Source organism: Myripristis murdjan, chromosome 2, assembly GCF_902150065.1.
Source record: "Myripristis murdjan chromosome 2, fMyrMur1.1, whole genome shotgun sequence".
In the NCBI taxonomy this organism is placed as follows: domain Eukaryota; kingdom Metazoa; phylum Chordata; class Actinopteri; order Holocentriformes; family Holocentridae; genus Myripristis; species Myripristis murdjan.
The window spans coordinates 11,730,001-11,753,502 of record NC_043981.1 but is presented as its reverse complement, the minus strand read 5'-3'; the positions used below and the strand labels follow the sequence as shown (position 1 = coordinate 11,753,502).

The 23,502-nt window shown below is 44.8% G+C and overlaps 1 protein-coding gene across 2 annotated transcripts in view; it reads left to right on the top strand.

Moving 5' to 3' along the window:
• The window catches only part of pard3ba (par-3 family cell polarity regulator beta a), a 177,102-nt gene that overhangs the window by 69,113 nt on the left and 84,487 nt on the right, over positions 1–23,502 (top strand). For both annotated transcript variants that reach the window (XM_030073126.1, XM_030073117.1), the window contains 7 exons: positions 3,083–3,268; positions 7,029–7,190; positions 9,350–9,421; positions 15,909–16,065; positions 17,571–17,721; positions 19,027–19,112; positions 22,447–22,491. In XM_030073126.1, coding sequence (XP_029928986.1) covers positions 3,083–3,268; positions 7,029–7,190; positions 9,350–9,421; positions 15,909–16,065; positions 17,571–17,721; positions 19,027–19,112; positions 22,447–22,491 — 859 coding nt within the window. The remainder of the gene's footprint in view (positions 1–3,082; positions 3,269–7,028; positions 7,191–9,349; positions 9,422–15,908; positions 16,066–17,570; positions 17,722–19,026; positions 19,113–22,446; positions 22,492–23,502) is intronic.

Here is a 23,502-nt window from a genome sequence, read left to right as displayed (position 1 = left end):
TGTGTACCCCACCCACCCCAACCTTCCCCACCGCCCCGCCGCCCCCCCCACCTCCCCTGGGTAAGAAAAAGCTCCTCTTTGTCTCCTCATTTGGGTGTTGAAGAGGGTGGTCCCTCTCATGCCTAAAAGCCTGTTAAAGAGCTACTGCTGAGGGCTACAATGTGAGGGGGGGCGGGGGGGGGTCACAGAGCGGAGCCAGGGGGCTCAACCACCCCAGGGTCCCAATCTGCCCCCAAGGAGAGGGCATTAGAGGGAATATTGGAGTGTGTGGGTGTGTGTGCACGTCTGTGGACCACCATCGAGTTTCAGTTCGTTGCGTAAGTGGATGTAAATCAGCAGTGGGATTCATTAGATAAACATCCTCTGTTTGTGCGTGTGTGTGTGTGTGTGTGTGTGTGTGTGTGTGTGTGTGTGTGTGTGCGTGGGTTTCTCACTGACAATACATGTACAAGTGTGCTCACACCTTCACATCTTCCAAAGGCAATTATCAAGCACTCGATTCCCAGAGCCCCCGGATGCCGTGTTTTGCTTTGGCCACCTTCGCCTTCTATGTTACTGCAGCCACAAAGTGTTGGAAACCTCCCAGGCTGCCATTCGAGTCCTCTCAAGTGTCTTTAAAGCAGGAAGTAGTGAACCGCCATTGTCGTTCCTCTGGTATTGGGTAACAGCCCTCTAAAATGGCCTTGTTGATAAAACGAGCCGCACACTGAAGCTCCTCTGTTCGGCCCGGGCAGATTGTGGGTTTAATGTTTTTGAAAGATAGACTGTGCTTGAATTATCTTGTCATGATCATATCATGCAATTTAACTTGAGCACTGCATGAAAGGCAATTATCAGGCACTCAGCTCGTGCCAAACTGGAATCCAAACTAAAAGCACTGACTAATACAGTGGGTCTGATCAGGGTCCAGCAGTATAAAAGGTGTTCCTTTACCCTGTAAGGACGGCCTTTCTAGTACTCCTTTTACACCGAGCTGAAATCCTGCTACCATCTGGAGTTTGAGCTCAGTGTTAACAGCTTAGGCAGCATTTTAGGTTTTTTTTTTTTTTATCATTCTGAACCCTGCAACAGACAAAGCTATTTTTCTTTTATTGTATAATTAAATATATTACATTACTAATTATCTGCTTTGGACAATAAATGGATCACCTGCTAACTTCACCTCGAGATGAAATATACAATCCAGTATCGCCCTCTTTTCTTTAGCAGGTAGTCCTGGGTAAAAACACCCATGCATGTTTTGTGTTAAAGTGGCCCAAGTTAACCCGTCTCACTGCTCAGCCTCAGCGAGCAGCCGTCTGTCTGCGAGCTGTGTGACTCCACCGCCCTGAGGCTGATTTGCAGGCTCTGATTTTAACTAAGCGCTCAGGACGAGCAGCACAGGCGGGCGTTGACGCGGGGAGCCGGGACTCGGTAGTGGATGGTTACGTCACGAGCGCACCTGTGGGCGTCAGTTCACAAAATCACGGCGTGGAGATGTCGGACCCCCTTCCCCGTGTCACGCTGAGAGTCTGGGAGAGAGGAAGGAAATGCAAACATGGATTCTTGATTCAGTTGACGGGGGAGGCGCTAAGCCTGATGTAAGGCTCTCGCAATCCTGCTGTGGCTTCTCACTCTGTCTTTTGGTACCATGATAGCTGCTATGGCTGGTATATGTATATATGTATATATTTATATATGCATATATCACTTAGAAATTCCCTTTGACATTTCAGCTTTATAAGATGGCTTATTGTGGAAAGCAGATAGTTGCTTGTTATATGTCAGCCTTTTCTCTCTTGCTCTCATTTTACCTCTCCCTCTCTCTCTGTGGATCATACATGTGAACAAACGTGTGATATTTGTCGGTCTATATGCTTCATATTAACAGCTGGGATGCATTCAAGGCTGTTTTCTGTCACGGAGACGGCGTGCCGCGCGTGCAAAGACGTATTTTCCCGGGCTTTCCGGGACTTACGCTCTCAATGCCGTTATACACTCAAACAAGTACGAAATGCATGCACACCCACAGACCTCCCATCCCTCCCCGTCCAAAAAGAAAAATAAGACTCAGAGAGGAGTGAAGTGGCGCTGAGACTCCTCCTCCTCCTCCTCCTCCTCCTGGACGGGCCCTCATTTCCCCGGCTCTCCATGCTGTCATATCCTAATGACGGACATTTCGGCTCCTCTTTTGTCACGTTTTTTCTCTCCGTCCTTTTCACTTTCGCAGAGCAGCGCCGCTGTTGCCGCCAACCCAGTGATTTCGCTCACGTTAAATGGAGGTCGGGGTGGCGGCGGCGGTGGCGGCGGGAGAAGGAGGAGAAAGAGAAATTGAGAAAGAGGGAGAGATAGCTGGAGGAGGACGGAGAGACGGCGAGATTGAGAGATTAGAAGGGAGAAGGAAGTAATGTAAAGGGAAGGGGGGGAGGGTGTGAATAAGAGAAGCGGGTATACCTCAGGGATGGGTTATTACTTTTAAATGCTCCTCTGCGCCTCCACCTCCTCCTCCTCCTCCCTCTCCCTCACCCTCTCGCCGGCTCCCTCTCTCTCTCCGTCCCCCCCTCCCCCTCCCACTGTGCTCCAGCAGGAGGTATGAAAAGGTTATTATGTTTCCTTTAGAAATGGCACGCTCTCTGTCTGCGCCTTTCATCTCCAAATGGAATAACCTCTTTACTGTACCTCTCTCTCTCTCTCTCTCGCTACCTTCATCTCCCTTTCCAGTACACAACACCTGCTCCACTTTTTCTTTTTTTTGCTCCCTTTTTCTGTCTTTCTTTCTCTCCCTTCTTGACTATTTAATCCCTCTCTCTTCGCCCCCCCCCCCTTCCCGTTTTGCTGTTCAGTGTGATAGCTGTGGTGTAAGAGTGTGCATTATAACACACTGCTCTACTGCTCTTGTCAGCAATCATATAGTCATTATGTAAAGCAGGTATTAGCTGTATGTATGAAAGGGCTTTTCCTGTCTAGAATAACAGGCAGCATTGAGACAAAATATCAAACTTCTGGAAAGAAACTTAAAAAAAAAAAAAAAAAAAAATGCCAGATGGACCCATTTAAATTCAGTGTTTTTCTCGATTCCTCCTACTTTCTCTTCGTCTGCCAGAAAGGGGAGGACGCTGGCGGTCTGGTGATGGAGGACGGCAGGGAACAGCTGATGTACGAGATCCCGCTCAACGACACGGGGTCGGCCGGCCTGGGCGTCAGCCTGAAGGGCAACAAGTCCAGGGAGACCGGGGAGGACCTGGGCATCTTCATCAAGTCCATCATCCACGGAGGAGCTGCATATAAGGTAGAGAGGCCGCGTCCTTCATGCAGAAGACGTGTGGCGGCGGCTGTTTTTAAGAAATCTGGTTTCAAGTCGTATTTTCCTCACCTTTCACAGCTGCTATAACAGCCTTCCTTCAGTCTATACCGAGTTTGTGTACGATTTTACATTGTCATACACTCCGTCTGCCACCCACTGATGTTAAACCCTCATCAAAAGAAAATCCAAATGAAAGATGTCACAGTAGCAGATACAATGTCTGATTGACACGTGCCAACTTCCCCTGTGAAGCGGCGTGCAAAAACACCACAGCGCCGAACGCCTGACGCCAAAGATGCCAGAAAACAGAAAAGCAAAGAAAAAGAAAAAAAAAAAACACTTGGATTTGATATTTGATTGTAACACGAAATGTTGCAAATGAAAATGGTGTAAATGAAATAAAAAAAAAAATGCAAGTGAAAATGGATGGTGCATTTTGAAGAGCGACCACTCACCACACGCTGAACAAAAGCGTTTCTATATAGCACCCAGAATGCATCAGACCCCACACTGCAAAAAGTCCAAATCTTACCAAGAATATTTGTCTTATTTCAAGTCAAAATGTCTCATTACACTTAAAATAAAACATGATCACCTCAGAAATAACTTGTTTTTAGACGATTTTCACTTGTTTCAAGCTAAGTTTCAAGGTGATCATGTCTTATTTTAAGTGTAATGAGATATTTTGACCAGAAATAAGACATTTTGACTCGAAATAAGACAAATAATCTTGGTAAGATTTGGACTTTTTGCAGGGCAAGAAACAAGCAGTGCTGATATGTGGTGGTTTTTCACCCGCTGCTGTGCATTTTTTGTAAAAACGGGAACAAATGCAGGTGCAAATCAGGTCACATTTGGAAGAGATGTGTTAAGACAGACACAGAATTAAAGTGCACTAACCCGGGTTTAACTTAGGATGTGGGCTGTTGTGCTTTTATTTGTGTTTTCTTATCTGCGGCCTGCCTCTCGTTCGTCCTCGCTCTTCCTTTCCTCCCCCGCGCCGACAGCTCTCCACCCTTCCTCTCCTGAAGCCTCCTCTCATCTCCTCTTCCTTTTCACCCCTCGCGCCTCTCTATCTCACTTCCTGTCGCTTCTCGGCTCCGAGGCCGCGGCCCGCCCGGCTTCCCCCGTCCTCTGACCTCGACCCCCCGGCCTCGTCGCCTCATCGCCTCGTTGCTGCGGCGGCCGCCTTATCTGCATCGCTCAGCAGCCATCTTCAAGTGCGGGCGCATCAGGAAGCGACAACATCCCATTTCGCCGCTTTAAAGACGCCTCCACTCGGCCTCCCGTATCTGGGACCCTCAGAGCTGCTCGCACCCCCCGACCCCTCCCACCGCCATCCCCAGATCAGCGCCGAATGAAAAGGCGGCACAGAGCTGAGTGTGCGGGTGTAGATAACGGCTGGTCTGGGATCAGCGTTGGCCAGGCATCGGCTCCCCAAAGTGCCTTCAGAAGTATTTTTTTTTTTTTTCCCCCCGACAGCTGCCAATTCGGATAGCGCTCTGACAGAATGGCGGAGTAAGATCTCTGTTTGGCGGCGGAGCAGGTTTCTGGGACAGGACGCCACATAAGAGGCAGAGTGAAGGAGAATGATAGAGCAGGGAGGAGGAAGAGAGAGACGGAAAGTAGCGAGGGAGGGAGAAAAGCGATCTGAGGGAGAAGACAAGTGCGAGGAGGGATGGAAGAAATGAGAGGCAGACAACAATGGAGAGACTGAATAAGGAGACACAAAAAGAAAATTGAAGAGTGGAGAGTGGAGACACTCAGCAGGCGCACAGTACGCAAGTGTGTGTGTGTGTGTGTGTGTGTGTGTGTGTGTGTGTGTGTGTGTGTCTCCTCCTAGATGTTGATGCATGCTAATGAAAAGCAGCTATGGGGCCGGGTAATGAGACTGTGCTGTGCCAGGCCGGGATGGAGGAGGGACCCGGGTTTCCCCAGAGTGACTGACACAAACACACACACACACACACACACACACACACACACACACACACGCACACACACACACACACACACATGCACACACACACACACAGCAGGCAACAAAGGGAGGAGATGGGGAAGAGTCATGGAGAGATCTAACCTTTTTCCATTAAAGAGTTTCGGCTGCTGTCAGGGCCTGGGGCCTCAATTATGGTGGAAAAAAAAAATTTCTTTCACTTGATCCCTGATTCTGTTGTACAATCATTTCAAAGAATACGATAAAGAAAGCAAATTAAATTTACACTGACGGCGCCGCTCACTCTGCCAGTGAGCAAATTGGTGGGAAATATCACAGAAAATCAGAGAAAATCAATGCCACCGATTTTTGCCGCGAAGATCAAACACAGGAAATTTATGTGTGCTAGCCTTTAGTAAACCAAAGTGCTTGGCATGTTGGGTGGCCATGTGTGTGTGTGTGTGTGTGTGTGTGTGTGTGTGTGTGCGCGGTGCCATCCCAGTCTGCACACAGGGTCAGTCCAGACGGTGCCTTGTTAATGAGAGGGGGTCAGAGGGCACCACTGACCGTAATGGACTGATCATCACACACACACACACACACACACACCAAGGAAGTCTTTAGTGTGTGTGTGTGTGTGTGTGTGTGTGTGACTGTCCCCATCTCTATTGGACATTTTTTTTTAAACATCTGTTCTCTCAGTGTAGCACTTTTCCTCTCAGTCTACTTTTCCTCTCTGTCTCTCTCTCTCTCTGTCTCTGTCTCTCTGTCTCTCTCTCTCTCTCTCTCCCTTGCTCGCCCTCCCTCTCTCCCTCCAGGGCACGATTCTGCGTTGCCTGCCTACAAGAGGCTGCTATTTAAAACACTTAGAAGTGATTTAGTGCCCACCGAGGCTGTTCCATTAGCTGCTCTGTGTATTTATCGTGGCTCTCCCTGCTCTCGATAGATTGCTAACTCTACAATTTTCTTGCTTTCCCTTCTTCCATTTTATACTCCTCCCTCTCTCTCTCTCTCTCTCTCTCTCTCTTTCTCACACACAACCACACAACTGAATTTCTCTTCCTCACTGCTTGGCTCCACTATCTTCCCTTGACACTGTCAGTGACTGAGCCTTTACAGACTCCATGTTGTGTCTTTTCTTAAACTGAAAAGAAATCCCCCTTATTTCCTCCAACAATATTTGATAATTGCAAAAATTGTTACTTTGGTCAATGACGGCCAATTTTTTGGGACTTTGTAGCAATTTCAATAATTAGAATCGCTACAATGAATTTATATTTTTAAAATGTGTTTAGGATTTTTATTTATTTTTTATTTATTTTTTTGCTTTGACATTTTCTTTCTTTTGTACTGCAAAGGGGTTTTCATTTATTTTTCAAAGTCTGTGCTGTTCAGCAGCAGAAAAATGCTCATAGGCAAAGTTCACAGACCAAAGTCAGTTTCTTTCAAAGCAACAAAGGGAATTTTGGGTGCCCGTGATGTGCTCAGGTTTCACAAGGTTAATGTTATATCAGTATCAGGCGCTGTAATGTTGTGCATGAAAATGCAGCAAACATCCTCTCCCCTGAGGAAAAATACACTCTTCAGTACACCTCTCTTCTCCTCTAGCGGTCACGTCTTAACAATAACCAGAAAATAAAAAGGTGCAAAAACTATTTACTATGATCTTTACAGCAAATGTGGCCTTATTTTTGAAATTAGTCCATTTTCTGTGATCTATACCATCAAACAGATTTGCTATATCAGGTTAAAAAAAAAAAAAAAAGAGTCTGGGTTTATTCTTCTTGTCCCATTTTGTCCCATCAGGATGGACGGTTGCGCGTCAACGACCAGCTGATCGCGGTGAACGGCGCCTCGCTGCTCGGCCGCTCCAACCACGCCGCCATGGAGACGCTGAGACGTTCCATGTCGTCAGAGGGCAACGCCAGGGGCACCATCCAGCTGGTGCTGCTACGAGCAGCTGCACAGGTAGGGCGGGACGGCCCATCGGGGAGTTTTACATATGGGTCACTTTACAGGAGTACACGCCTGGCTGTGTCCTCCAACCTGTTTTACATATCCATCACGCTCGCTGGTGGTTTTCAGCTTGTTTTTAATCCCCAGTAAGCCCATCTGTAGTAAAAACAAGACTGCTCCCCCATTTAGAAAAAAAAAAAAACAAAACCAAAAAAAAACAACATTAAAATACGAGGAAGTAATGACATTTTTAGGTCATGAAATCTCTGGCTGAGTTATTTAAACGCATGGAAATTTCATGGACCACGGTGGGAAACTTCCTCATGTTTCATCGAGTAAAGAAATCTACCAGCGGCTTAAGGTAACTTATTTTCAGGGAAATTTCACTTTTTGAATGAATTTTCTGCAAACAAGAATCTCATAATCAGGCAGATCATGCTTGTACGATCAAGAAAATCCGTCTCGATATGACATATTTGTTGATTTGCACTAATTTGCAATCATTTCCCCTCACTGCCAGTTGTTTTTTAATTCAAGACTCAGCACTAAATTAATTAACTTGTAGATAATGATGGTTTTACAGAATAAGTAAAGGTAAAGACAGGCTCTATCTTCCTGCTATTGACGTTTTCTGTACAGTAGGCCAATATTGGGGTCAACCAAGGACAAATTGCAAGAGAAGCAAACTCGACTGATTTTGGATCCTCAGTTTGTCCTGAGTGAGGGGAAAAAAGTCCCAAGGAATCCCATTGGTGGAAAGTTTTGAAAATCACCTCTATGTGACCATATAATACCAAAAAACACTGTTTTTAACACACAGGGGAAAGGGGTTCAAAATTTTACTTTCAGATATCACTATAAAAATTCACAAGTTGATTACACACACAAAGACAAGAAAAAAAGTCAGCTAAGTCAATTATCTGTTCTGGCATTTATTCCAATTAGCGCATATCAAATCAGATAATGTGTGATATGCATGTGTAAACAGAATAATTCAAAGAACTTGTAAGGGACTTTTTTTCTTGTCTTTGTGTGTGTAATCAACTTGTGAATTTTTATCGTGTTGTAGGGTTTTTCATAAAATGACTGGACTAATAGTGCAGCAGGAAGGCACCATGACGTGAAGTTGAGGCACTTCACTGTTTTCAAAGCTGTTTGAGCTGATTTTTTGGTGGTGGTGGGATTCTGCTCTTTTTGTTTTTTTTGTTTTTTTTTTCCATGAAAAAGGCAACCCTTTTATCCAAAGAGCACTCAGCCCAGCTATTTTAGTGAGGATTAGTAATGCAGTGCTCCAGCCCTCCTACAATGTGGACACAGTTTAGCAAAAGCATGAAAAAGGCTCCCTTGGTAAGAGTGGCTGTATAGAACATTTAGGTGTTGAGGGTATGTTTTTTTTTTTTTTTTTTTTTTTTTTTTTGCATTGAGCTTGTATTTTTTCCAGAAGTGAACTTAGCAGGCCGTTTTACCGTTTCAACGTTTAGCTGGGATGTCGGTGCAGGGAGGCTCTCTGTGCAGTGAGTGGGTGGGTGGGTTTGGGGTGCAGTGTCTTGTTAATGGACGCCACACTGGCTGCTGCTGCAGGGCCGGAATGAATGAGAAGAACTGAGCTAATGAGAAAACTTCAATTTGAAAAAGCAATATGGTTCTGCTGCAGCGGCCTTTGCCAGATCCCCTGCGCTGGTTTTTAATATTGATTTTTTTTAGCTGATTCTTCTCCAAGAGTAGCCGAATACTTTGTTTGGCTCTTTTAGATTCGTGCACTTTTGAAGAGCTGCAAGGTGAAGGCAGATGTGTTTCTGCACCTTGTTGCAGGGATGCTCTGGTTAGGGGGTCGTCACAATTTTTCCAAGCTGCTAATTGGAGTTTGGGAGCATGTGGAATAATTTCAGCATAATTTAATTCACTGTAAAAAAAAAAAAAAATGCAAGAGTGATTATTTTAACATGTTTTAATCTCATCAGTTTGAATGACATCCAAGCAATTTAATACTTAAACCAAAATCCACCTTTTTTTTTTTTTTTTTTTTTTTTTTTTTTTAAATGAATGGGTTTCTGTGGCTTAATGAAAGTCAACTTTGAGTTTAATAAATTCCTGCACTTGACTAACCTACTAAGCGCTCAAGTTGATGATTTAGCACGTAATTATACACGATGTATGTTCTGCTGTCACAGATGGGCTACCACTCTGGACCGAGCAGCAGCATCAGCCATCAACCCAACGTCCAACCGGGCGCCGGCAACCAGGTACGAGCGGGTGACCACCTCCTCCCTGTGCACCAACGGCAGCAGCCGCCTCCCCCTCGCCGGTCCTCCTCCCTCCTCCCCACCTTGAGGAGGCGGGCGTCGGAGCCGCTGCCCCCCAGCCACAGGCAGCGCTACGCACAAAAGCCCGGGGAGACCCAGACGAGATACACCTACGGGTTTCACCAGAGGGAGCGGCATAGCGAGTACACGTTCGGGTTCAGACACAGTGAGGCGGATGATAGCTGCGGCGAAGGAGAACACACTCGAGTCGATGTCCAAAGAGCGGGGTCTAGATTCGGGTTCGGGAACGTGTCCCACAGCCGGACGCTCGGCAGCTTAAACAGACACACAGAGGGAGTCGCGGGGGGGAATTTAAACAGGAGTAGGTACGGATACACACATGCGCGGAGTCGAACACTCGCCGACATGCAGGGCGTCCACATGCTGGACAACGCGCGCGCCGACGCTCAGGGAAACCCGGAGCGACACGCCGACACACACGCGCACAGATCCACGCGCGCGCACATCCACAGGCAAGACAGCGGGCCGAGTTACGCCGAGAACATCCGGGCGATGGCGGGCCAGATGTACGGAGAGCCGCCCGCACACAGCAGGATCCCCGCAGGCGGCCACGTGAACCGAAACACACACACGTTCGCGGACACACACGGGTACACAGCGGACTTGCACACACACAACTACGCACACAACCGGGCGCTGAGCAGACACCACCACCACCTCCGCTTCTCCGGTGGGCCCTGACGAAACCTGTGTGTGTGTGTGTGTGTGTGTGTGAGGGAGTGTATTTATGTGTGAATCTTTATATAAAACCTATATACTGGGGGTTTTGTGCAAAAGGGGCTGCTGCGGCGAGTTCCATCATGAGCAAAAGAGCGCGTTTGTATTCATCGAAAAAAAAAAAAACTAAACAGGAAAATCCGAAAGATTATGTGAAATCCCCAGATTAAAATATGGTTCAAAGGACGTAACCGCACTCCAGCATCTGGTTTACATCATGTTTTAAATGTAAAATGCTTTGCTTTTGCCAAGATCACAAACCACTCCTAATATCTTTTAGCTCACTGTATTGAGAAACTCAGTGTCATAGTAAATCTTTTCCCATGTGCACCTTTTTCTTTCTGTCCTAACGTTTGTTTCAACTCACTTATTTATTTTTTTTTTAATTCACTTTTATCTCAAGTTGCTGGCTATCTTCCCCTCTGCAGAGACTGAATCTCCTCTCCTGTTTTGTGTACAAATTAACTTTGCCTTAACTTTTTTTTTCCTGATTTTTTTTTTTTTTTTTTTTTTTTTTAATGGCGCTTGTACTCTGTGCTTTCCTGTCTCACCCTCCTGTTTCTCCTCTGTTAAATAAAGTTAATCTGAAGCCTCCTGCATGCCTGTCTATGTTTGTCCTTCTGTTGGGGTTTTTAACAGCTGCCTTTACTTCTTTAATCCCTCGCTTCTAAACGGTATGTGCATCTCTTTTTCCTCCATGTTCTCCTCAGCTTGCTCCGCCTTTTGCTGCGTCACTCCGAGCAGAATTCGGTGCACATTTTGCAAAAGCTAAACGACTCAAAATGAGAAGTATTCATTAAGAAACCTCACATATTATCCCTTAAGCCATTTTTTTTAAAAGAAATCAGTTTCCAAGAAATAGTTTCTTAAATAATAGCAATAGTTTTTTCATGTGTTTTTTTTTTTTTTTTTATAGAGTAAAAACATGACTGACATTGAGGCTTTCAAGTTTGCTCAGTGAATTGGCACGCCACCCGTGTAGCAAATAAAGAAAATATTACATGAATGCCGAATGAAAACTGACAAATGAGCTGAATTAGTATTCAGGACTGTGCTTGTTTATTTATTTATTTCTACCATGTGTTTGTTTTGATCTACTATTTTATTCGAAATCACTATTTTTATGCTTGTAATTGTCCTCTATCACCCCCCTAAAAACAAAACAAAACAAAACAAAAATGTTCATATGAATTTCCCGGTTGGTAGTTTCTTTAATCCTTTCCGGGCAAACGTGCAAATGTCGGCGTCGGTCGCGAACGAGCGGCGGCGCAGACTCCAGACCAGCGGGCGGCCCGATGAAGACGTCAAGCGGGAGAGGCGGCGGGGAGCGGACAGCTGTTTCCTGCTTGAGCTTGTCCATTCACAGCCAGACTGAGGCATGACAGACGGACTGTTTAACAGCTAAAAGGGACGTTTAGGAGCTGAGGCAGATGCTCATTGATACGGTGTGTGTGTGAGAGTGTGTGTGTGAGAGATAGATAGAGAGAGTGAGTCTGGGAGAAACAACAGGGTTAGGGAGTCGACTGGCATTGACCTGCCTATTATAGCGTATCCATCTTGTGCACGCCTCACTTCAAATGTGTGTGTGTGTGAGAGAGACAGAGACAACAGTGGGGTTACTGGGTTGACTGGAATTGACCTGCCCATTGTGGCATGTCCGTCTCATCTGTGCCTCACTCCCCGTGTGTGTGTGTGTGTGTGTGTGTCAGTCATCCAAGCCTGTGGGTAAATGCTATCAAAGCCGGTTCAAAGCGGAGCCTATATCACCCTGGTCCCTCTCCTCTCATCACTAAACACCCCGGTGCCTTATTCTGGTCACACCATGAAGCAGCATGATAAAAGAGCCTCGCCTGAAGGGGAAACTCTGAACCCCCCCCTCCCTCCCAGATCTCTCCCCCCTTTATCTCTCCGTCTCAATCTGTATTCAGCGTTTCCATCTAAGTGTTTTTTTTTTTTAGGGGAATTATAATGTATCGACTTTGAAAAACTGACTAGAGCTGGGAAAATGTGTTATACATCCGGTTTCAGTTGTTTCGGGATTTTTTTTCCAGAGCAGAACAGAGCAGATTAAGCCGGAGAAGCTCACCAGGATGAAGAAAATGACACTTGATTCAAGAAAATTCTTGAAACAAGTGGGATTATCGCATCGCACTCGCAGATTTTTGGCCTTGTTTGAAGAAAAACGAGATTTGAACTCCGAATATGAGAGTAACTGCTTTTAAGTTCAAAACAGGAAGTGGACACCCTTAAGTTCTCCATTGATGTAATACTATTATATTACTATTTGCTGGTGCATGTGAATATCACCAAACACATTTCTTTGTTTGCATCTTTGGATGAAATCATGAAGCGCGGCCAAAATATTATCTGGTGCTAAAGAACAATAACTTGGCCGATACCAATCCATTTTTTAAAAATCCCTTCCATATTTCTGGTGGGTGTTTGGCATTAAAGAAGCCTCCTCGTTTGATTGAGCCGCAGCCGATGGAAACACACCTACCTGGCGTTTCACTTATTTAATTATTTACTCATTGGCATTTAATGGCTTTTGTTTTTGGCGCACACTCGGAAAACTTAGTGGAAAATCTTCTCGTTTACAATTTGCTTTAAAAAAAATTTTCCGTCTTTCCCTCACTTCTTTCTCTTTGCTTTTTTCCCCCCACATACTTTCTCCTCAAAGTCTTTCTCTCACACTCAGAAAGCTTTATTCACTGCAAAAACTCAAAATCTTACCAAGATTATGTCTTATTTCAAGTCAAAAATGTCTTATTCCTAGTCAAAATATCTCATTACACTTAAAATAAGACATGATCACCTCAGAAGTAACTTGTTTTTAGACAATTGTCTCTTGTTTCAAGTGAAAATTTGCTTGAAACAAGTGAAAATTTGCTTGTTTCATTGGCAAAACGTGTTTCTTGTTTCTAGCTAATTTTCACTTATTTCAAGTAAATTTTCACTTGAAACAAGTTACTTCTGAGGTGATCATGTCTTATTTTAAGTGTAATTAGATATTTATGACTAGAAATAAGACATTTTTGACTTGAAATAAGACAAATAATCTTGGTAAGGTTTTGTGTTTTTGCAGTGTTTGCGTGCTTTGACCGGCCTTACTACACTAACACAGACCCATAGCAGCTAAAATAACTCTCCCAGTGAAACGAGTGTTGAGTGCAGACGGCTTGGATTTGAGTCGCAGGGTGAGGTGGGTGAGGTAGGTGACACAGCGGGGGGTGAGGCAGGGCTAAGCCTTTCGGAAGCCTTTTGTATGAAGGAGTAGGTTGGGGCTGGCAAAATAGAGGGGCCCCCCACTATTTGGTTATTGTTGAGGGATTAAGATATCTGGCTGCTTCGAGAGCCTCAGGCAAGCCATCAGTTTCTGGAGACTGAGGGATGGATGGATGGATGGGTGGATGGATGGATGGATGGATGGATGGATGGATGGATGGGGGGGGATCAGTCTGATGTGTGTGACACTGACACGTGCAGAGAAGCTGTCACAACGTTGTAAGCAAAAATACACAACACGTCGACAGGAGCTCAGTGTGATTGACAGCTGTGATGTAGTGACACATTAAGATCTAAGGTGGGTGCTAATGATACCCAAGGGACTGCAGGACTCATCGCTCGCTCAATACAACACACACACACACACACACACACACACACCCTGCTTTGATATGACGACGATACTGGAGTGCCTTTCATTGTCGTGCGGCGTGTCTCGGGATTATTTATCTCGTGCTAAAATAAACGTGCCGGTGTGTGTGTGTGTGTGTGTGTATGTGTGTGTATAGGTGTGTGTGTGTGTAGGTGTGCGAGCGCGCGCCTCTATCTTCACTCGGGTTGGTGCGTGACAGCTGTAGCTCCCATCTCTTTGACCAAAAAGGCTCTTTCATCCCGCAACAGCGCTGTCTCCCACCAGCCCGCCGGTCCCTATCTCCATCTGGGGGGGTGGGGTGGGGGTGAGGAGTGGCGGCGGCGGCGGCGGGGGAGGGGGGGGGTTGGGGGTCCTTTGTAGCTTTGGAGGGCTGTCCGATAACACGCCTGTCAGCAGCACTCAGGATTATCTTAATTACTGGCTTTTTCAACAGAAGCACACACATGAAGAGATGTCTACGCTTTCTTTCTTTCTTTCTTTTCTTTTTTTTTTCGTACAGCAGTGCTGAAATCTCACTGCATTTTTTTTTTTCCAAAGGATTATGTACATAGATAAATCACCCAAAACATATATGTACAAGATGGACTTTGAAACCTCTCGGCCACCCTGCAGACATATATTCCCATTTTCGATAGCGTTTCCCCTCTTCCCCATGTAAAGATTTTGCGAGCGGCTAATCCTAATCCAGAGGTTTTCAAAGTTCCTCATGTTCCAGAGCCGCAGGTTTACACCCAGGAAGATGCAGACCCTCATCTCGAGTGGTTTTGCCCAAGAAACCCTAATATGAACAACATACTCAAACAGTGACATGTAGATTCAAAGTGGTGAGGTGAAAACATGACGCTGAACTTAAACTATTCCCCGCCGTTCCTCACTGATATTCCTCACTCGGATAACGGGACCCTTGGGTCAGTTTGGTAATCCTGCCCTAAGCCAGCTGCAGCATGTATCTCACACATATTAATCAAATTATATGATATATTTTTGGTTCATGGCTCTAGTCCTTCTTGAGCATCGTTTTGACGTCAATGGAGATTAACAGTTTTCTCTTCAGTTTCGACCAGCCTTACTTGTTTTTTTTTCAACTTAGTCTAAATCTGGCGTAGGTCACCGCTGTCCATCTTGTGTTGCTTCCAAACTTTGCTAATCTGTCGTCACCATCCTAATCAAATCATACCTATTCGATGGTAGAAGGTACTTGTTTGTTAAAGCCAAGTTTTGCTTTGACCTTCATCAGAAGCCTTTTTAGAGGCACAAGAGTTTTGCGGTGGAGTGAAAGTGCTCGCAATAACAGTAATATAATGCACAATAGATCCAAGATGAAGAACGACTATGGAAGCCTTGATAATCTCAGAGGATGAGCACATGAGAATATCTGCATGTAGCATCCATACATCTCTGGCATCCAGCACCTTCGATAACAGGGCTGGTTTGAAATTTTTAGGGCTGTTATTTTTCCCTGAAGCTGGTCATAACCTAAACTCAATATCTCTACATTTTCTCAAGTATTCAATGTTTTCCCACTATAATTTTATTCTTGTTGGTGCAAAAGCCCCTGAAACAGCATGAAGGCATCATTGGACACCAAAACTCTCCACCGATGAAGGTCAAAGTTAAAATCAGCCGCTCCTCGAGGCAGGATGACCCGCCACACCTGCTCAGTGGTGGTCACTCTGGGATAGATTATGACCTTTTAAAAGAGGAATTCATTTGCAAAACACTATTACTGAACAATGAACAGTCTTTAATTTTATGTTTTACAGACTGTAGCTGCATTCAGGGAAAAGCTTGGTTTGTTTTTGAGGTGGATGCTATTTGGCCGACGTCTTTTATTTAATAAGAAGCCAATATTGACGTGGTTTGCTCATACTGGTCATGAAAAAAATAATAAAACTATAGTGACATGATAGTTTTTATGAATTGCAGATTATGCTTTGATTTTGGATTTCAACATGTCCCTTTGTGTTTAGGCCTTTAATAAGCAAAAGCCTTTGTTTTTGTCCTCACCATGTCTTCATCTCTCTTGCCCAGGAGCTCCAGGAGCCTGGGGGTGCCAACGGGCCCTCAGCGTACCAGGGGCCCCACGGACCCTCGGGACCCCTCAGGCCCACAGCGGCGGAGCTCAACATGAACGGTTTAAGTCAAACAGTCATGACCAACAGCTACGCGTACAGCAACTCTGCAAACGGTGAGCGTGCAGAAACACACACCCCAAAAATCCCACTGCACACAGTATTTGGCCATTTGAATCCTCAGATAGTCAACAGTCGGCCTGCAGTGTTTGTGTGCTATGCGTTGATCTGTGATTAGGTGTGTACACACAGTGTGTTTGCCTGTGCGTGTGTGTGTTTGTGTGTGTGTAAGTGTGCGCAATGCCACCACAGCACGATACGCAGCCAAGCCTCCTGATATTGTTGCATTGTTATGTTTTTGGGCGGCTCGGTGCCACTGTGGCAGCCGCCCTAAGCGTCTTACAGCGCCGCATTACAAAGAAGGAAACGTGCCACTTTTCTCCATCTTCTCCCAGCTCCGTTTTTATATCTCTTTCATTTTCGGCCCTGCATATTTATGGCAGGAGAACGGGAAAGTCATTAACTGTGTTTTTCCCGAACGCGACGCTCCGCTTTTCATGTGCAAAAGATCTGACCTTGGAATCATTACGCTGATGAAACGGCGTCTAAGTGGGCCAGATTTGCATGCGGGCTATTGTGCGGGACGCGTGCGTTGTAGAATGAGGACTAACAAACTGTTTTAAATTCATTCCTGAGCGCTCTCTCTCTCTTTCCTTTTTCCCTTGTTCGTTTTCCCCTCCGACACCGCTCCCCACCCCCTCCTGGGACGCAGGGAGAGTGTTTTCCTCCCGGAGACTCCGTCAGCTCTCCATCAGGCTGGAGCTGCACTACAGTTACAGTCATTTGGCACTTGGGGGGGGGGGATTTCAACACAAAGACTTTACAGTGTGGAAATTATGCACTGTTTCCTCTTTCTGGGTTTACAGTTTATGGAAATGTTGTAGGAAGAGGGCGTAAGAAAAAAAAAAAGAACGGGGCTTGTGTGTGGTTTTATTTGCATGTGTGTCTTATTTGTGTTTGAATGTGCTTTACGTGTGCCTGTGTGTGTGTGTGTGGCTCGTTTTCGGGTTCGTGCATGAATGTGTGTGAAGTTTAGAGAATACATTTGTGTGTGTGTGTGTGTGATGTATAGCTAATGCTGTCTAATTGCCTGACTTTGCCCGCCATTGACAGTATTGATACCCAAATCAAGGGCAAGCCGGTTTTCATTCTGTCTGATGTCTGTATTTAAATTTTTCTCTGTGTGCCCTGTTTTATCACAACGGTTGGGATTAATGTCGTTGATATAAAAATATAAAAATATAAATAAATAATTCATGTGGAGTGGATATCAAATGTCTGCCGTCCCTTTTAGGTTTTATTGCCTTGAGGACTGAAATGAAAACCAATTCAATCAAACTCCTCTAACTTTTTTTTTTTTTTTTTTTTTTTTTTTTTTAGGAAAATAACCAGCAAAATCAAAGATATTTGAAAAAAAAAAAAAAATGAGACAGTAAAGCATGTTTCTGTATTGCAGCTTTTGTGCGTTTCCAAAATGAGAGCTTTGATTCCATCTTGATGAATAAAATCCTCTGTTTTTTTTTTGTTTGTTTGTTTGTTTTGTTTTGTTTTTCCTCCTCAGCTGCGTATCCCGCGGCGACCGACGGCGGCAGTCACGGTCACTACGGTGACGTCTTCGAGGAGGAGCTGGAGGAAGACTTCCCCCCGCCGCCCTCCCCCGGCGCCGTGGAGGAAATGAACAGAGACCGACCCCTAACACCCCCGTCACATAGGTACCCAACACACACACACACACACACACACACGCTCTCAGGACTATATTAAACCACACATGTAGAGTTATTACATTCTAATGGAGTCCTTAATATGGGCCACTGTGTTATGAGATAAAGGATGGTCATTACACTAAATATTACAGTGCACATATGCATTATTTAGACCACAAAGGATAATTGTAGTAGCCTATTTGCATTATGCATAAGTAATTATGTTGATAGGATAATAGAGGAAAAATAGGAACATGAAGGAATGGAAACCCTCCATATCTTTACGGAGGGATTTGTGGTTTGAGCTCCACATGCGGTCACCGCTTTGATCACAGAAAAACCACAAATTATTTATGTGACATACCAACAAATGGTTGTATTTGTCATTAAAATAGCAATTTAGTCACAGGGTTCTCACAAGTTTCCTTGAAAGTTTGTGGGTTTTAGAAAAAAAAAAAAAAAAAAACTTTGAGTAGTAGTAGTTATAAAGCAATTTAAGTTGGATTTCTTGAATTTGCTCATTAAAAGATCACACGACACTTTTGAGTTCTTGAGTTACGCCAAACCAGACCTTGAGAGGCGTTTGATTTTTCATTGTGTTAAACCCACTGAATGATATGAATATATCCAGGCTAGATGTATTTTGAAAAGCTAATAATGGTGCAGAAGGTGTCATATATGATACTAGCAGCGCCTCTAGATGCATGGTAGGACGTTTATGGCAGCAGGGTAGTGTAGCACGTAGACAAAAGGCCCCTCAACCAGGAGCAAAACAAAAGGAGCCTTTTAGCCTTCAGGGATCTGCAAAATCAAATTGAATCATTAGAATGCATCGTACTCACACGGCGAACGTGGAATCCGAGGCGAATCGCTCAAATTCCCCGCGTTGTGCCGAAGACAACAGCGGAGTAGGTCAGTAGAGTGAGAGTGAAGATACAGTAGACTTTTTATTTAAGCGTCTGCAGACCCGATTATGGCAGGAAAGAGAAAGTTGGAGAGGCAGCCGTTGATGTGCGTCTCATGTGGCCAACCTCGGGATCCGACATCAATGCGCTCATTCTGGGAAAGTTTAATGAAGACAGTGCACGTCGTTGTTTTACTGAATCACGCCGTCTGGGACAGAGGATATTGACTGACTCCAGCTGTGTGTGTGTGTGAATTTTGTGTATTTCTCTTGCTTTTTTAATGTCACTAACAAGAATTATTGTTGTTGTTGTTTTGCAGTTTTTACACAAGACTCCCTTGTAGGCCATTGAATATTGATTGATCTATTGATTATTAAGGGGTTTTTTTTTTGCATTGTGTTGGCAGTGAGTTCCACAAGGCGCCCCACTTGGCCTCAGCGTTCTACACGGACAACACGCCTCGCAACAGGACGTCCAAGAGCATGGATCTGGGTGAGCACAGGCACACACACACACACACACACACACACACACACACACTCACAGACCCTTACTGGTTCAAAGAAGTCCGTTGTTGCCTGTTTTCTGGGGCAAGAACACAAATATAAACCGTATCATTGTGTCAACCGTCTTAAAGTGATTAAACACACCAGTCTAATTATGGATCTAGACACACACACACACATGCACACACACACACACACACAGTGCCGGTCACATGTCCCCTTATCAGTGCATTCCTTTGTTGTGATATGTCGCCCTCTCCTATTATCCTGTGGCCCGGAGGGATCTGACCTCCTGAATCCATAAACCCAGGGGCTTTCCTATGGACTAGATGAAGAGACTTTGTGTGTGTGTGTGTGTGTGTGTGTGTGTGAGAGAGAGAGAGAGAGATGGAGAGCAATAGTGTGTGTTTATTTGTGGGTTTACATGTGTGTGTGTGTGTCCTTTCTCTTCATGTCTGAATGAAAGGCGTGAGGTTTTCCAATCTCCTGGCTTTCTGTGTGTCTGGAAGGTGAGAAGGAAAGGGCTTATTTCCTGGTATTAACCTGAGCTGACCCCTTCTCATTTCTCTCTCTCTCTCTCTCTTTTTCTCTCTCTCTCCACTCCTTTCATCTTTCTTTATCTCTCGCTTTTTTCTCTCTTTGATACTTTTCCTGCATTCCCTTGTTATCCCTGGCTTTTGGGACAAAGGCATCGCTCCCTCCGTTTCCCTTTCTTCTCTTTCTCTCCCATCTTTTGTCTTCCTCCATATTTGTTTATCTCCTCCATTTTTTTTCTAGTTTTAGCACTTTTTCCCCTCCCTCAACTCTTTCTCTTGCTTTCCTGAGCTGATGGGTTCATTGCTCTCGCTCTCCTCTCTCTCTCTCTCTGTTCTCTCTTTCTCTGATTTCCAATCCCGCTTCATTAGGTTCAGTGGATTGGCTTTCTTCCTGCAGCACACGCCTCTGCCACCCAAGCTGATTGGCTTTTATTGCGGACAGGGGTGGTCCGCACACACACACACTTTCTCTTCTGTCCCCTTTGAGAGCTCCCTCAATACACACCACAACCTCTCTCCCTCTTTCTGTCTCAATCCCTGGCCATCCTCCATCTCAATCTATTTTTTTTTTCTTTTTATCTCTCTGGTTCTGTTCACCCGTTCCCTCTCCAAAGGCTCAGAGCTGAAACAAGGTAGTTAGCAGAGCTCTGTGTGTGTGTGTGTTTAGTGGGCTCAGTGTGTGTGTGTGTACACATGTAAGCATAGCAGTAGCACTGAACACGAGACCCGAGGCGCTGACCTCATATCGAGGATCCGTGCTTAAAGGCCCATTTCGCGCAAATGCAGGTTTTCCCCAGGAGAGTTCCCCTGCATGTCAGTCATCTCTGTGGACTTCCAGCCACATGTTACCCCAGCTTTAGCAGCAGGTTTGCTTTTATTAACGCTCCACAGACAGACGGGGGGGTAAGCTGTATTGATCCCGGCTGCCTTAGCAAATAGTCTGTTGGCTCACACATCGTACAGAAAACACACACCTCTCCCTCCCCGTGCTGAGCCGCCATGAATTATTCTGAAAATGAACCCACGATTAGCTCGCGCTAAATGTGTGTTGTTGCATCGCCGTCAGCGTGACACCCGCGTGTCATCCTCGCTGCTCCGCCGAGTTTCATCTGCACCAGATTCATCAGCATATGGTATTTTTTCCACAATGTGCACAAATGTAAACAAAAGCTGTGGTGGGAAAAAGCACTAAATAAAGCGGCAGTCTCCAGCTATGTGCTAGAGTTCATTTCTCAGATTTTTGGAAGATTGTTAGTATTGCCACTTGGAAGACAGTGGAGGACGTTTTTTTTAACATCATAGTTTATATTGATTATTATTGTTTTTTTTTAATTAGGCAAGTCAGGATAGCAGAAAATTAGTTGCAGGGCTGAGATTAATATTATATCACTACCATGATATCATCTGGGATTTTGGATATTGTAATATGATGAGGCTCAAGTGTTGATTTTTCCTGGTTTTAAAAGCTGCATCACAGTACATGAATGACATTTTCAAAATGTGTTAAAAATTGTTGTAGCTGTTCTGTTATTTGCCTCTATCTGCTTGGCCATCATGCACACAATACTAACAGGTTACCAAAAATCTCCTTTGTGTGAATATCTTATGAAAGTACCAAAAGTCATCCCTACAGTATCAGAGCAATATCAATGTCAAGGTGTGTGGTCAAAGATGTTGTGATATTTGATTTTGCCCAAACCCTCGTGGCCTCAGTGCAGGGGCTGGTTCACTTTATCAAAATTCACTATATTATAATCCAAAAATGTGACGGCTACACTTCTTTCTGCTGTAGTAACAATGAGACAACTCGCCTATCACACTTTCACCAGCCGCCCATCAAAATGCTATTATTTGCACTGAGAAAGAGCGATTTTTTTTAAAGCGGTTTACCAAGAAAATGCTATTGCAAGAGAAATCTGTGGCACAGAAATTAACATAATCCTGTCATAGAACCTTTATCCAATATATTGTATTATGGTTGTATCGAATCATGACGCCCTTATCGTGTTTTGAATCATGTCTTGAGTCAAGAATATCGTCCCATCTTCACCTCAGTGGAAAAATGATGCAACCCTGTGGTGAGATGCTTCATTCTTTCAGGTTTTCTAAAAAAAAGAATAAAAATAAATAAATGCGATCAGTGATATCTGAAATATTCAATGTGATAGACGGAGGAGTGGACAAATGAACGAGTGAACCCTTGGTCTCTCTCTCTCTCTCTCTCTCTCTCTCTCTCTGTTCTTCTCTGTCTCTCTCACTTCTCACCGTTTCTCCGCTGGGAAAATTGACCTCATAAAAAATGAAAAGGATTATTTAAGAGAAACGGCGGCGTAATGAAAACCTATTATTGTATCCCATGGTGCACTGCCTGTGGCGGCTGCTGCAACCGCAATCCTGTTTAGTTAGATTGTGTTTGTGTGTGTGTGTGTGTGTGTGCGTGTTTATGAGTGTGTGTGGTGGTGCGGCGGGGGCGGGGGGGTTGCTTTCTTCTCATTTTCTTGTTCGCCTTCATTGTCTCTCTCTCACCTCTACCTGTTCCTCCTCCATTTCACAATTTCCCCTCTTTTATTTTTATTTTTGTCTTTTAGTTTTGCCATTTCTCCTTACAGTCTCTCTCATCTTCCCCCCCCCCCCCCCCCAAGCCTTTTTCTGTATATTTACATACATTTTCATTACCGGTACCGATGCTATACTGTTCTGTGTTGTGTTGTGTATGCAGCTGCTGATGTGTGGTATTAAATTATTAATATGTTTTTTTTGTTTTTTTTCTTTTTTGTGTCCCAGTGGCTGATGAGAGCAATGTGGCATCGCTGGTGGGGCAGAAGCCAGGTGAGCTTTTGATATAATTACAACACACACACACACACACACACACAAACAAACTGACTTAATGTAGACTCTCATTTTCTCTGTCAGACATTTGTTCTTCCTCATCCTCTCTGGGCTCCTTCCTCCTCCTCCTCCTCCTCCTCCTCCTCCTCCTCCTCGTCTGCCGGGCTGACAGAGTTGAGTTGTGAGGCAGTTAGCGTCTCAGCTCCAGCTGCTTTATAGCGGTCCGGGTCAGCAGGCCCGTGGCGTTTAATCCTCACCCAGCTGACAGCCGCCGGATCACACCACTCCAGCAATTCTGTTTTCACACCAAGCCTCCACTTTGTTTCATTTTAGAGACCAGAGCCGAGATGCCGGTCGGCGGCTTAAAGTAACATTTTCTTTTCGAGCAGCCGTTCTCAAAGTGACGGCCTCAGAAACTTTCCTGGTGGCCCGCGATGAGTTCAAGTGACATGATGTGTTATATTTGGTAGTGCTGGGCGGTACACCGGTTCATACCAGTTCATACCGAATACCTGTGTTGTTTTTTTTTTTATGATATGAATTTTTCAGATACCCCAATACCGGTGTGTGTGTGTGTGTGTGTGTGTGTAGCGCACATAACGTTGGGAACAGCACGTGGAACGTAGCGTCGTGGGACATCGTTGGAGGGGGGACTGTTTTTGCAGTTGCACTCTCTAAGCAGTGGGGACTCAGAAAATGAAGCTGAAGAACTTTTACCAAAAAGAGGAGCTGTGTCGGCTGTTTGGAAGTTCTTCGGCTTCAAAAATCCTTCTGGCAAAAGCAAAGAAACTTTCCAGGCTACAGCAGCACACTGACATAGACTGTGTAACAAAGTGAAGAGTTGCCACTCTGCTCTTTTTTCACTGGCTAACAGCAGCACACTGGCTTAGCTTGTCTATTCAGAGAAGAGGTATCACTTCGGATTATTTTTCAATCTATGTTATCACATGCATACTACTGCTCATTCATTGGTAGCTGAATTGTCTATTTGATAAGTAATTCACATTT